The sequence below is a fragment of the Lynx rufus genome, unplaced genomic scaffold (genome assembly GCF_022079265.1).
Source record: "Lynx rufus isolate CCGP_SWC_20201006 ecotype Redwood Valley unplaced genomic scaffold, mLynRuf1.p SCAF_8, whole genome shotgun sequence".
Lineage (NCBI taxonomy): Eukaryota > Metazoa > Chordata > Mammalia > Carnivora > Felidae > Lynx > Lynx rufus.
The window spans coordinates 50,135,229-50,150,162 of record NW_025814896.1 but is presented as its reverse complement, the minus strand read 5'-3'; the positions used below and the strand labels follow the sequence as shown (position 1 = coordinate 50,150,162).

The 14,934-nt window shown below is 38.9% G+C and overlaps 1 protein-coding gene across 1 annotated transcript in view; it reads right to left on the bottom strand.

Annotated features, from left to right (window-relative positions):
* The window catches only part of PYGB (glycogen phosphorylase B), a 65,177-nt gene that overhangs the window by 37,946 nt on the left and 12,297 nt on the right, over positions 1-14,934 (bottom strand). The window contains exon 2 of the mRNA XM_047067878.1: positions 12,602-12,703. Coding sequence (XP_046923834.1) covers positions 12,602-12,703 — 102 coding nt within the window. The remainder of the gene's footprint in view (positions 1-12,601; positions 12,704-14,934) is intronic.

The following is a 14,934-nucleotide window of genomic DNA, read 5'->3' as shown; positions in this document are numbered from 1 at the left end:
TTCTGGTCATTTCATTTAAATGGAAACAAACCACATATGGCCTTTTGTATCTGGCTTCTTTCAATTAGAATAATGTTTTCAGGGTTGATCCATGTTGGAGCATGTATCAGTACTGTTTATCACTGAATACCTTTCCACTGGATGACTACGCCACATTTTGTGTATGCATTTATCACATAAATGGATATTTAGGCTGGTTCCACTGGTTATTATGAATAATGCTGCTATGAACATTCAAGTACAATTTTATGGGTAGACATATGTTTTCATTTTTCTTGGAAATAAACCTGGGAGTGAAATTGCTAGGTTACATGGTAAATTCTATGCTTAACTTTTTGAGTAACTTCCAAACTATTTTCCAAAGTGATTCTACCTTTTTACTTTCTCCCAGCAGTATATGAAGGTTCCAATTTCTCCATGTCTTAGCCAACACTTGTTCTCTGTCTTTACAAGCATAGCCACTCTAGTGGGTGCAAAGTGGTATCTCATGGTTTTTATTTACTTTTCCTGATGACTACTGATGCTGATTATCTTTTCACATGCTTTTTGACCATTTGTATACCTTCTTTGGGAAAACGTCTGTTCAAGTCCTTTGCCTATTTTTAAATTGGGTTATCTGTCTCTTTGTTATTGAGTTGTAAGAGTTGTTAATACATTCTGAATACTAGACCCTGATCAGATTTATGATTTACAAATATTTTCTCCCATTTTGCCTTTTCACTTTCTTCATAATGTCCTTTGATGACACAAGTTTTAACTCTCGTCCAATTTATCTATTTTTCTTTTTATTGGTTGTGCTTTTGATGTCATTTTTAAGAATCTATTGCTAAATCATGAAGATTTGCCTATATACTTCTAAGGATGTTAGGGTTTTAGCTCTTACATTTAGGTCTTTGATCCATTTTGACTTAATTTTTATATGGAGTATCAGGTAGGGATCCAGCTTCATTCATTTGCATGTGGACATCCAACTATTCTAGCAGTATTTATCAAAAATAATATTTTTTCTCTATTGAGTTATTTTGGTACACTTTTTTTTAAAAAAAAAAAAAGCAATTTGATTATATAGGCCACCAAAAGCACAGGTGACAAAAACAAAAACAAAACAAAACAAAAAAAACTGGACTTCATGAAAGTTAAAACTTTTCTGAATCAAAGGACACTGTAAACAAAGTGAAAAGACAACCTGAGAAAAAATATTAGCAATGCTAATCACATATCTGACAGGGGATTAATATCCAGAATAGAGAATTCCCAAAACTCAACAATAACAATAAAAACAAACAACTCAATTCAGAATTGGGCAAAGGATTTAAACAGACATTTCTCCAGAGAAGATATTTAGATGGCCAGCCAATAAGCACATGAAAAGATGCTCAACATCACTCATCATTAGGGAAATAATGGGTTTTTTTCTTTTTCTTTAAATTTTAGTTAGTTAACATACAGTACAATATTGGTTTCAGGAGTACAATTCAGTGATTCATCACTTACATACAACACAGTAGGGAAATAACGTTAATTAAAACCATAAGAGATACTATCTCCCATATATTAGAATGGCTACTATCAAAAAAAAAAAAAAGGAAAATAACAAGTGTTCAAGTGTTGGTGAGGATGTGGAAGAACTGGAACTCTTGTGCACTGCTGGTGGGAAAGTAAAATGGTTTCACCACTGTGGAAAACAGTATGATGGTCCCTCAAAAAGTTAAACATAGAATTATCATATGATCCAGAAATTCCACTTCTAGGTATATACCAAAAAGAATTGAAAGTAGGGTCTTGAAGAGATATTTGTACATTCATGTTCATAAAAGTATTATTCACAGTAGCTAAAAGGCAAAGCAATCCAAGTGTCTATAGACCAATGAATGAACAAAATGTAGTACATACATACAATGGAATATTATTTGTAGATCCTTAAAAAGGAGATTCTGACATATGCTCCAACATGGATGAATCTTGAAGATATTAAGCCAGTCATAAAAAGACAAATATTGTATGATTTCACTTATATGAAGTACCTAGAATATCAAATCCATAGAAACAGAAAGTAGAATGGTAGTTGTCAGCAGCTTGAAGGAGAGAATGGGGAGTTAGTGTTTAATGGATATAGAGGTTCAGTTTTGTAAGATGGAAAGAGTTCTAGAGATGGATGGTGGTGATCATGGCACAGTATGAATGCAATTTATATTATGTGTATTTTACCACAATTTCAAAATAATTGGGGGAAAATCAGTTGGCTATAAATGTGAGGGTTTATTTCTGGACTCTCAATTCTATTCCATTGTTCTATATGTCTATCCTTACGCCAGTACCACACTGTCTTGATCACTGTAGCTTCATAGTGAGTTTTGAAATTTGGAAGTGTGAATCCTTCACACTTTGTTCTTCTTTCAAAAAAAAAAAAGTTTATTTATTTATTTTGAGAAATAGAGCATGTGTGGGAGGGGCACAGAGAGAGGGAAAGAGAGAATCCCAAGCAGGCTCCACACTGTTCTTTTTCAAGCTTGTTTTAATGATTTCTGGTCTGGGGGCACCTGGATGGCTCTGTCGGTTAAGTGTCTGACTCTTGATTTTGGCTCAGAGATCTCGCAGTCATGAGATCAAGCCCTGCTTTGGGCTCTGTGCTGAGTGTGAGCCTGCTTGGGATTCTCTTTCTGCCCCTCCCCTACTCACCTGCTCTCTATAAATGCATACATACATTCATACATACATACATACATACATACATACATACATACATACACACTGATTCCTGGTCTGTGCATTTCCATCTGGATTTTAGGATCAGTTTGTCAATCTCTGCAAAGAAGACAACTGGAACTTTAGTGGGGGATTGCAATAAGTCTGTAGATCAATTTGGGGAGTATTGCCATCTTAAGATTCCAAGTCATGGATGGACATGAAATGTCTTTTCATTTTTAGGTCTCCTTTTATTTCTTTCAACAATGTTTTATAATTTTTAGAACATAACTCTGCATCTCTTTTGGAAATTAATTCCTAAGTATTTCATTATTTTTGATGTTATTTTAAGTGGAATAATTTTCTTAATTTCATTTTCAGATCATTCATTGCAGTTACATAAAAATTCGGTTGATTTCTGCATATTGATCTTATATCTATAAATTTGCTGAACTCATTCAGTTGTACTAATATATTTTTGTTTCATCTGCTCAAAGAGATACCTTTCCTTCTTCCTTTCCAATCTAGATGGCTCTTATTTTGTTTTCTTTTCTAAATACCCCAGCTAGACCTGTCAGTATTATGTTGAGTAGAACTGGTGAGAGTAAAATCCTTGGCACAAAGCAGCAGGTTAAACACCAGCTGGGAACACCATCAGTCCAATAGAGACTGCAGGACACTCTATAGGACATACCATTTCAACAAATAAACTGGAAGGCAGAAGAATAAAAAAAGAGAAGCCTATAGATTAATAGAGACTTAAGAGACATATCAAACAAATGCAGCTAAGTTTCTGAATATACTGCTTAAAAAATTATAAGGCATTATGCTAAGTGAAATAAGTCATACAGAGAAAGACAGATACCATATGTTTTCACTCTTATGTGGATCCTGAGAAACTTAACAGAAGACCATGGCGAGGTGAGAAGGGGAAAAAAAAAATTAGAGAGGGAGGGAGGCAAACCATAAGAGACTCTTAAAAACTGAGAATAAACTGAGGGTTGATGGGGGGATAGGACGGAGGGGAAAGTGGGTGATGGGCACTGAGGAGGGCACCTGTTGGGTTGAGCACTGGGTGTTATATGGAAACCAATTTGACAATAAATTTCATATTAAAAAAATTATCAAAAAAATTATAAGGCAGTCAACAAGTTTGTCAACTGTCTGAAAATGATGGTCAATATCTTAGGGGTCATACCGGTATGACCCTATCTTTACAGACACCTGTTGAAATGGCAATAAGTGAAATATGCTGTTTGATATTAGCTTAAATAATCTGGGAGTAGCAAGGGATGTGAGGGAAATGAGAAGTCATGAGTAGGTCTTGATGACAGGTGGAATCCAGTGATGGGTATGTGGAAGGAGTTCTTCATAGCAGTCACTCAATATTTGTACATATTTTAGATTTTCTATGATAAAAAAAATATTTAAATGTGCCCTTGATGGCAATCAGGAGGGAGCTGCTTCTGTTGAAGTTCTAGTTTTTAGTGTAATCTGCTCCCTGGAACTAATTTCCAGCCCTGTATGATACACTGGTGGTGTGTTTCACTTTTCGTATTATATTATAAATGGGGGAGGGGCCTGGGGGAGGAGGCCCACCCAAGCCTCGCATCATCATCTGATTCCCACTCAAAGCATGTGGCACCCCACTTTATGAATAGAAGGGCCCAACAACCATGTACCTAGAGACAGTAAAGCTCTGATCATCATGAAATCCTTTCAAATACAAGATTAATTAAAACTTAGAAATACCACTTCTAAGAAAAAGATGTACATCAACTGATGAATGGATAAAGAAATTGTGGTATATATACACAATGGAATACTATGTGGCAATGAGAAAAAATGAAATATGGCCTTTTGTAGCAACGTGGATGGAACTGGAGAGTGTAATGCTAAGTGAAATAAGCCATACAGAGAAAGACAGATACCATATGGTTTCACTCTTATGTGGATCCTGAGAAACTTAACAGGAACCCATGGGGGAGGGGAAGGGAAAAAAAAAAAAAAGAGGTTAGAGTGGGAGAGAGCCAAAGCATAAGAGACTGTTAAAAATTGAGAACAAACTGAGGGTTGATGGGGGGTGGGAGGGAGGGGAGGGTGGGTGATGGGTATTGAGGAGGGCACCTTTTGGGATGAGCACTGGGTGTTGTATGGAAACCAATTTGTCAATAAATTTCATATATATAAAAAAAAAAAGAAAAAGATGTACAACATTTAAAAAGATATATGCTACCCTTCATTTTCTAACTCCCTATAATTAACATGTTATTTGTGTAATTAATTATAGAGATGGCATAATTATGGCACAAACATTTCCTCAAATCTTTACTATCTGTAAGAATATATATAAAGAGAATGTTTTGAAAACTAAAACACTTCCTATAACAATAAATTCCACTGAAGACCTAGACTTTACATGTTTTGTGGTCCTTACATACGCATTCTGATGTTCATATTCAGTAAACAGAATTCAAATGACAAATTTGAAGGATTACCTCTTTTTTAGATAATTTTTTTCATTCTAATTCCAGTATAATTAACATACGGTGTAATAGTTTCAGGTGTACAATATAGTCATTCAACAATTCCATATATCACCTGGTGCTCATCACATCAACTGCACTCCTTAATCCCCATCAACCTATTTCACCCATCTCCCGACCCACCTCCCCTCTGGAAACCAGTTTGTTCTCTACAGGTAAGACTCTGTTTCTTGGCTTCTCTCTCTCTTTTCCCTTTGCTTGTTTCTTAAATTCCACATATGAGTGAAATCATATGGTATTTGTATTTCTCTGACTGACTTATTTTATCAAGCATCAATAATCTCTAGCTCCACCCATGTTGTTGCAAATGGCAAGATTATTTTTTATGGCTGAATAATATTCCATTGTATATATACAATTTCACTCTTCTTTATCCATTCATCTATTGATGGACACTTAGGCTGCTTCCATAATTTGGTTATTATAAATAATGTTGCTATACACATAGGGGTACATATATCCCTTTGAATTAGTGGTTTTGTATTTTTGGGGTAAATACCCAGTAGTGTGATTGCTGGATCACAGCATAGTTCTATTTTTAATTTTTTGAGGAAGTTCTACACTGTTTTCAAGAGAGGCTGCACCAGTTTGCATTCCCACCAAATGCATTCTATAGATGGGAGAGCCTTATAGTTTTGTTGATTGCTTCCTTCACTGTGCAGAAGCTTTTTTATTTTGATGTAGTCCCAATAGTTTATTTTTGCTTTTATTTCCCTTGCCTCAGGAGACCTATCTAGAAAAATGTTGCTACGACCAATATTAGAAACTTTACTGCCTAGAACTCTCTTCTAGGATTTTTGTGGTTTCAGGCCACACATCTAGGTCTTTAATCTATTTTGAATTTATTTTTGTGTATGGTGTAAGAAAGTGGTCCATTTCATTCTTTTGTATATAGCAGACCAATTTTCCCAACACCATTTGTTAAGAGACTGTCTTTTTCTCATTTGATATTCTTTCCTGCTTTGTCAAAGATTAATCAACCATATAGTTGTGCATTCATTTATGGGTTTTCTATTCTGTTCCATTAATCTATGTTTCTATTTTTGTGCCAGTACCATACTGTTTTGATCACTACAGCTTTGTAACATGGCTTGAAGTCCAGAATTGTGATGCCTCCAGCTTTGCTTTTCTTTTTCAAAGTTGCTTTGGCAATTCGGGGTCTTTAGTAGTTCATATAAATTTTAGGATTGTTTGTTCTAGCTCTGTGAAAAATGTTGTCAGTATTTTGATAGGGTTTGCATTAAATGTGTAAATTGCTTTGGGTAGTATAAACATTTTAACAATATCTGTTCTTCCAATCCATGAACACAGAATGCCTTTCCATTTCTTTGTGTCATCTTCAATTTCTTTCATAAAAAAAGTGTTTTCTAGTTTTCAGAGTACAAGTCTTTCACCTATTTGGTTAGATTTATTCCTAGGTATCTTATTATTTTGGGAGCAATTGTAAATGGGATTGTTTTCTTAATTTCTCTTTCTGCTGTTTCATTATTAGTGCATAGAAATGCAACAGATTTCTGTACACTGATTTTGTGTCTTGTGATTTTCCTGGGGTGCCTGGGCAGCTCAGTCGATTGAGCATCCAACTTTGGCTCAGGTCATGATCTCATAGTTTGTGGGTTCGAACCCCACGTCGGATTCTGTGCTGACAGCTCAGAGCCTGGAGCCTGCTTTGGATTCTGTGTCTCATTCTCTCTCCGCCCCTCCCCAACTTGTGCTCTGTCTCTGTCTCTCAAAAATTAATAAAAATGTAAAAAAAATATTAAAAAAAGTGTTTTATAGTTTTCAGAGTACAAGTCTTTCACCTCTTTGGTTAGATTTATTCCTAGGTATCTTATTATTTTGGGGGCAATTGTAAATGGGATTGTTTTTCTAATTTCTCTTTCTGCTGTTTCATTATTAGTGCATAGAAATGCAACAGATTTCTGTACACTTGATTTTGTGTCTTGTGATTTTCCTGAATTCATTTATCAGGTCTATTAGTTTTTTGGTGGAGTCTTTAAGGTTTTCTATATAGAGTATCATGTCATCTGCAAATAGTAAAAGTTTTACTTCTTCCTTACCAATCTGGATGCCTTTTATTTCGTTTTGCTAACAGCTGTGACTAGGACTTCCATTACCATGTTGAATAAAAGTGATGACAGTGGACATCCTTGTCTTGTTCCTGGTCTTGGGGGTGGCAGGGAGGAAGCTTTCAGTTTTTCCCCATTGAAGATGACGTTCACTGTGGATTTTCATATATGGCCTTTATTATGTTGAAGTATGTTCCCTCTAACCTTACTTTGCTGAGGGTTTTTATCATGATCAGATGTTGTGCTTGGTTTTTTTTTAACGGTTTTTATTTTTGGGAGACAGAGACAGTGCGAGCGGGGGAGGGGCAGACAGAGTGAGGGAGACACAGCATTGTTCAGGGCTCATTGTGGGGCTCAAACTCACGAGCCATGAGATCATGACCTGAGCCTAAGTCAGGCTCTTAATCGACTGAGCCACCCAGGCACCCTTGTACTTTGTTTTTATCATGATCATATGTTGTTCTTTGAAAAATGCTTTTTCTGCATCTACTGAAAGGATATGGTTTTTAATGCTTTCTCTACTGATGTGATATCTCATGTTGACTGATTTGTGAGTTTTGAACTACACTTGTGTCCTGGGAATACCACTTGACCGTGGTGAATGATTTTATTTTAATGTAGTATTGGACTCTGCTAGTATTTTTTTGATGATTTTTGCATCTGTGTTCATCAGGGATACTGGCCTATAGTTCTCTTTGTATGTGGTGTGTTTATCTAGTTTGGGTATCAGGGTAATGCTGGCCTCATAGAGTAAATATGGAAGTTTCCCTTCCTCTCTATTTTTTGGAAAAGTTTGAGAAGAATAGGTATTAACTCTTCTTTAAATGTTAGGTAGAATTTGCCTGTGAAGGTATATGGTCCTGAGCTTTTGTTTGTTGGGAGTTTTTTGATTACTGATTTAATTTCTTTGCTGGTAATCGATCTATTCAAAATTTCTATTTCTTCCTGCTTTAGTTTTGGTGGATTATATGTTTGTAGGAATTTATCCATTTCTTCTAGGTTGTCCAGTTTGTGGGCATATAGTGTTTCATAATATTCTCTTACAATTGTTTGTATATCTGTGGCATTGGTTGTTATTTCTCCTCTTTCATTTGAAATTTTATTTATTTGAATCCTTTCTCTTATTTTTTGATGAGTCTGGCTAGATGTTTATCTATTTTGTTGATCTTTTCAAAGAATGAGCTGCTGGTTTCATTTATCTGTTCTGGTTTTTTAGTTTCTATATAATTTATTTCTGCTCTAATCTTTATTATTTCCTTCCTTGTGCCGGTTTTGGGTTTTGTTTGTTCTTCTTTTTCTAGCTGTTTTAGGTGCAAGGTTAGGTTTTTTTTGTTTTGTTTTGTTTTGGTTTTGTTTTTGATTTTTCTTGCTTCTTGAGGTAGGCCTATATTGTTATAAACCTCCTCTTAGAACCACTTTTGCTATATCCCAAAGGTTTTAGACATTGTGTTTTAATTTTCATGTACTTTTATTTCCATGTACTTTTGGATTTCTTATTTGATTTCTTTGTTAACCCACTCATTGTTCAGCAGCATGTTATCTACCCTCAAAGTATTTGTGGTTTCCAGATTTTTTTTCTTATGATTTCTAGTTTCATAGTGTGGTATCAACACTACAAAAAGATGCATGGTATGACTTCATTCCTTTTGAATTTGTTGAGACTTGTTTTGTGGCTTAATATGTGGATCTATTCTGGAGAATATTCTATGTGCACCTGAAAAGAATGTGCATTCTGCTGTTTTAATATGGAATATTCTAAATATATCTGTTAAATCCACCTGGTCCTATGTGTCATTGAAAGCCATGGTTTCCTTATTGAATTTCTGTTTGGATGATGTATCCATCAATGTAACAGGGGTATTAAAGTCCTCCACTATTAGTGTATTATTACCAAACAGTTCCTTTGTGTTTATTATAACAATTTTATGTATTTGGGTTCCTCCATGTTGGGTACGTAAATATTTAAATTATATATTCTTATTGGATTGCCCCCTTTATTATTATATAGTGCCCTTCTTGGTCTCGTCACATTCTTTGTTTTGAAATCTATTTTGTCTGAAATAAATATTGCTTCTCCAGCTTCTTCTGACATCTATTTGCATGATAAATGTTTCTCCATCCCTCACTTTCAATCTGTAGGTGTGTTTAGGTTTAAAATGAGTCTCTTATAGGCAGCATATAGACTGGTCTTTTTTTTGTTTGTTTGTTTTTAAATCCATTCTGACACCCTATGTCTTTTGATTGGAACATTTAGTCCATTTACATTCAAAATCATTACTGATAGATATGTATTTATTGCCATGTTATTACTTATTTTCTGGTTGTTTCTGAAGTTTTTCTCTGACCCTTCTCTTTCTTTCATGGCTTGCTGGTTTTCTTTAGTGATATATTTGGATTTCTTGCTCTTTATTCTTTGCATATTTGTTAGTGGTTTTTGATTTGTGGTTACCATTAGGTTTATATATACCATCTTCTGCATGTAGCAGTCTATATTAAGTTGATGGTTGTTTAAGTGTCAACCAATTGTTTACTCCTCTCTTCCCTGTGTTTTAGGTATGGATTGCTTTTGTTGAGTCTGTTGGGGGTACTCTGGGCTTCCTGGATCTGGACATTGTTTCCTTCCCCAGATTAGGGAAGTTTTCAGCCATTACTTCCTCAACTAAATTTGCTGCCCCCTTGTCTATCTCTTCTGGGATCCCTATAATGTTATTGTTTGATGGAGTCATTTGTCCTAAGTCATTAATTCCTTCCTCTGCGTTTTCCAGCCTGCTGTTCATTCCATCAAGTGTGTTTCTCATTTCTCCTATCGAACGCTTTATGTTTCTTATGTTATTCCTTACCTCAGTGTTGATCATCTCACCAATGCCTTCCATTCTTTTCTGAAGTCCAACAAGTATCTGGACTTTAAATTCTCTATCAGGTATGTTATTTATGTCTCTCTTGCTTAGATCTCCAGCTGTGGCCTTATCTTGTTCTTTCATTTGGGATAAATTTCTCTGTCTTCTCATTTTAAGTCTCTATGCCTATTTCTGTATGTTGGGAAAGTCAGCTACATCTCCTATTCTTGAGAGTAATGGCTTTATGAAAAAGAGGTCCTGTAGTGTCCTGCAGTGTAGTGTCCCCTATTCCCCAAAACCTGATGCTTCAGGGAGTGTCTCCAATGTGTGCTGTGTGTGCTCAACTATTGTGTTCTGGCTGCTTTATCCTTGAGGCCAATCATCTGCAGAGGCCGTCTTTGTCTGTTGCGGGCAATGTTTAATCCCTGGCCTGAATGTGGCAACTTTTGACTAGGTGTGCTCTGGTCAGCTTGTGAAATGAGACCTGTCTCCACCACTGCTGAAACCAAGGCCTCTCAAAACTCTCACAATGGGAGACATGGTGTAAGTAGGGGTTTGAGCCAGTCTTCTGGGGGGAAGGGACCTGCCACCCCGGGACTGAGGCAAGCATGACTGGGAGGGGCAGTTCCACCAGGGTGCTGGGGGCATGACTTTGTGAAAGCAAGTTACTTAGGGAGTGATGACACTATGCTGGTTCCCGCAAGTGGCCCTGTGCGTATACTGATGGGTAGGGGAGAGAAGCGGTGCCTGCCAGTCCCTTTGTTCTCAGAGGGGTCTCTGTAAATGCTGCCTTTCTAGAACACACTCCAAAATGAGCAAACACCCTTCCCACTGTGTGTTCCAGGTTCTCTCCAGATTGTTGTGTCCACACAGTATATCTAAAGGTATTTGTCTGCCTTTTCTCCAAGAGCAATCCAATGCCTCTGGGTTCTATCCCAGCCAAGCCTGTTGAACTTTAAAATTCCAGCCTTTAAGGGGTGCCTGGATGGCTCAGTTAGTTAAGCATCCTATTCTTGGTTTGGCTCAAGTCATGATCTCACAGTTCATGAGTTCAAGCTCTGTGTCAGGCTCTATGTCGGGCCCTACACTGACAGTGCAGAGCCTGCTTGGGATTATCTCTCTCCCTCTTCTTTGCTCCACCACTCAAGAAAATCAATTAAAAAAACAAAACAAACAAACAAACAAAAGCCCTCCAGCCTTTAAGCCCCACTGGTCACAAGAAGTCATGAAACTGAAACTCTCTCACTTTCCAAGTCAACTGCTATGGAGATTTATCTATCCCATGCACTCCCCTGTGTGCTAGTCTATCTCTTGCCCTTCTCTGCAACAGTGGCTCCCTCCCCCACCACAGTGGGCACGATCTGATCAATTTCTTTCCCAAACTATGTCGTCTCCGTACTTCCTACCTTCTTCGATGTGGCCTCTTCTCTCCCTTTAGTTGTGGAGTTTGTTGTGTCATTCTTCAGGTCGATTTCTGGAGTACTTAGGGTGGTTTGATAGTTATCTAGTTGTGTTTGTGGGACGAGGCAAGCCTAGGGTCCTCCTACTCCAACATCATCTTCCCTTCCAGTCTCTTCTTAGATAATTTTGAACATACAATTTCCATTTTGGGGAGTCCAATCTTTTTCCAAATTTTTATTGTACCATGCCTGAGACCCATGTGAGGTCCCCACCATGCTGCTACCAACAGGGCCCCCAGAGTGTCTCCCACTCTAAACTGAACCAAAGCAAAGGCAGTGGAAGGTGCTGGGGGAGGGAAGACTCTGGTGAAGACCCTGCTATGTACGTGCAGAAGGGCAGAAGTGCTACATATTCACACCCTAGAAATTGTACACTGAGTGTCCAGTATAGGAGGAAGATGGGTGTCCAGGGAGGTGGGTAGAGAGCAGAAAACAGGATGGATTCCAGCTCTGCTCTAAAACCACAAATGAACTGTGTACGGAGTTAGCCTCCAAGTGAATAAGTGTTAATTAAGACCCCTTAAGCAAAGACAGTTTTTATTCCGACTGGGGAGAAGGGGCAATTTTATACCTAGAGAGTAAGATGAGCACAAAAAGTTGCCTGGGGTGGGAGAGGGGCCCAGAGGTGGGTTACTAGTTCAGTAAGGCAAGAATGAAATGGATAATACCAAGCACTTCTGCCCTGGGGTAAATCTGCCCCTGGGGCGGGTGTGAGGAGTACAATGGCTCCTAGAAGCCTTGAAACCTTAGCACCACAATGAAAAGCCATGCTTGCACTCCCATGTATTAGTTTCCCATCCAATCATTACTTTTTCCCCTTGAGAAAGAGTGTCACCCACCAACCTATTCTCCCCCATGTAGGACAGACTATGCCTATGCCGTAAGTCACTACCAGCCCCAGACGGCAGCAAATCTCAACATCAATGCTCACCTCTGTGGGGCCTGGATTAAAACTCAGTGTGCTGCAAGAGGCTACCCACCAGCCCAGCCCCAAAGCACTGTACCTGATAAATGGCTTCATCACAAGCATTCTGAAGGCCCAGGTTCACCATTGTGTTCTGCAGTGTGCGGCCCATGTAGAATTCCAGGGAAAGATAATAGATGCGCTGAGGAGACAAAAGAAAGAATCTTAGATTTCTTTTCCATCCTGACACATGAGGAAGATTAGGGTGATGGGCAGACTCATAAGGGCACCTACTTAGGGGTCTCATTTAGGCTACCCACAATCCCCCCTAAATGGGCTCACTCCCTTTGCCGAGTCTTGGCCAAACTCAGCTTTCCAAAGGCAGCACGCCTGGGACCCTTCTATAGCAAAACTCTGCTCATTGCCCTTCTGGATATAAGCTGGCCTCCCTAGATGGGAGGAGGCAGGGCAGGGCAGTGGTAGGGAACAAGGCTCCCAGAATGGATAGAGCTCTGAACTTAGCTTGGCCTCTTCCCCACCATGAGCCCTTGAGCAAGTGACCTCTTCAAATCTCTAACACAGGATGAAACAACTTGGGGGTGGGGGGGCGCGCGGTGGGGGGGAATATTTTCAAGTATTAACAGCTTTTAACACCCATGTTAAGTACTCGGTAAACACCACACAGTCAACACAACTGGATGGATGGATGGATGGATGGATGGATGGACGGACACAAGTCAGGAAAGTTTCTACTGCCTATTGGCTGGCTCTGGGGGATTGGAATATGCGACTTTCTATGTAAACAAAGAGGATGACCACCCACACTCACTGGGAGCTGAGTTGGGTTCTAAGCCCTTCCCATGCATGGTACCATTTACTCCTCACAAACCACCCAGTGGGGCCACTGGGTGGCAGTGGCAGAGCCACAATCTGGCCCTCAGAGTCTTGCTTTTATACAGGACTCCATGCTGCTTCCTGCCATCAAAAGTAAGGTCTGGAAAAATAAATGGGGAAGAAGGGAGAAATATTCCTCACAGATAAATTCCAATGAATGCATGCAGATGGAACGAGCGAAACAGAAAATCAGCATGAGAACAGCACAGTGTAATTGCTGCAGACAATAGCCACAGCTGAACTCTGAAGCCAGCTGGCACAGCTTTACTATCTGCACAGCCTCTAATATCTCCCCCAAAGTATATACTCATTACCATGTGGTTTTAACAAATGTCAAAAAATTCTCTGATATTCTTCACTCCAGCAGGTGGTGCTCAATCCCCTCCCCCTTGAGGGTGAGTTGGCTGAGGTGAGTCTGGGAGGGAACCTGTAACTTCACAGGGGAAGAACCTGCTGACACCACCTTCCCCTGGTGACAAGGTTAACATCACCAGTGATGGGTTGTGATGATGCGCTGTGATGAGAAGGGGGCTCCATGGCTTGAGGTATTCTTTCTAAGCTCGATAACCCACACTAATTTGGAGAAAACCTTGTATGGGCACCAACTAAAGGTTGTTTTATGAACTCCCTGGCCAGTATTCATCAGATTGTCCAACGTTGTGAAAGATGAGGAAAGACCAACCACCATCGCCAATGGGAGGAGATTAAGGAGACATAATAACTAGAGGGCCCTGGATTTGGTCCAGGGACAGACAATATTAGAGGAAAAACTGGTCAAAAATGTGAAGAAAGTGCTGAGCCAGTGCTAGCTTACTTTGATAACTGTGTTGTGGTCATGCAAGATGCTAATATTAGGGGAAACTGAGGGAGGGCTACATGGTACTCCACACTATGTTTGTGGCCCCCTGAAAATCTAATGTTGCTCCTAAAGGAAAAGTTAAAAAAACAAAACTAAGCCTTGAAAAAGGGTGTGTTGTGAGTGTGTACACATGCATAATGATGAGAATGTGTGTCTTGGATTCAGATGTGAGTCCATGGAGAAGTACTGACTGTACTATGGTTTTATCTTTCTTGCAGGTTAAAATGTTCAAAATACAATTAAAAAAAATCAATTTCCCTATTGTTGCAGAATGCAGAGAGAGAATTCACTTTCCACAGACTGCAGAGAGGGCTTGTCAGGGCTTTACTGGAATGCCCACATGGGGTGACCTGCCTGAGTGGCTTTGAAACCCACGTTCCATGCAGTGACTCTCTTAAAGTGTCTTTTTTATACTACGTTTAGATTTCTGACCAGCAGCTGACTAGAAACCTTTTGAAAAAACTCTGTGGCCATGGGCCATCCACTTGCTGTTTCAGCAGTGTTGCTCTCTGGGCTTTTATAGCTGCATTTATACCATTACTTCACATTTTACTCCTCAGAACCATGAAACAGCCATAGAGGGTGAGCCAGGAAGAAAGGGGTTCCACATTTGCAAAATATACAGGCAAAGGAACCAGATAATGGAGAGACATCCCATGTCAGTGGATTGCAAGGCTTAA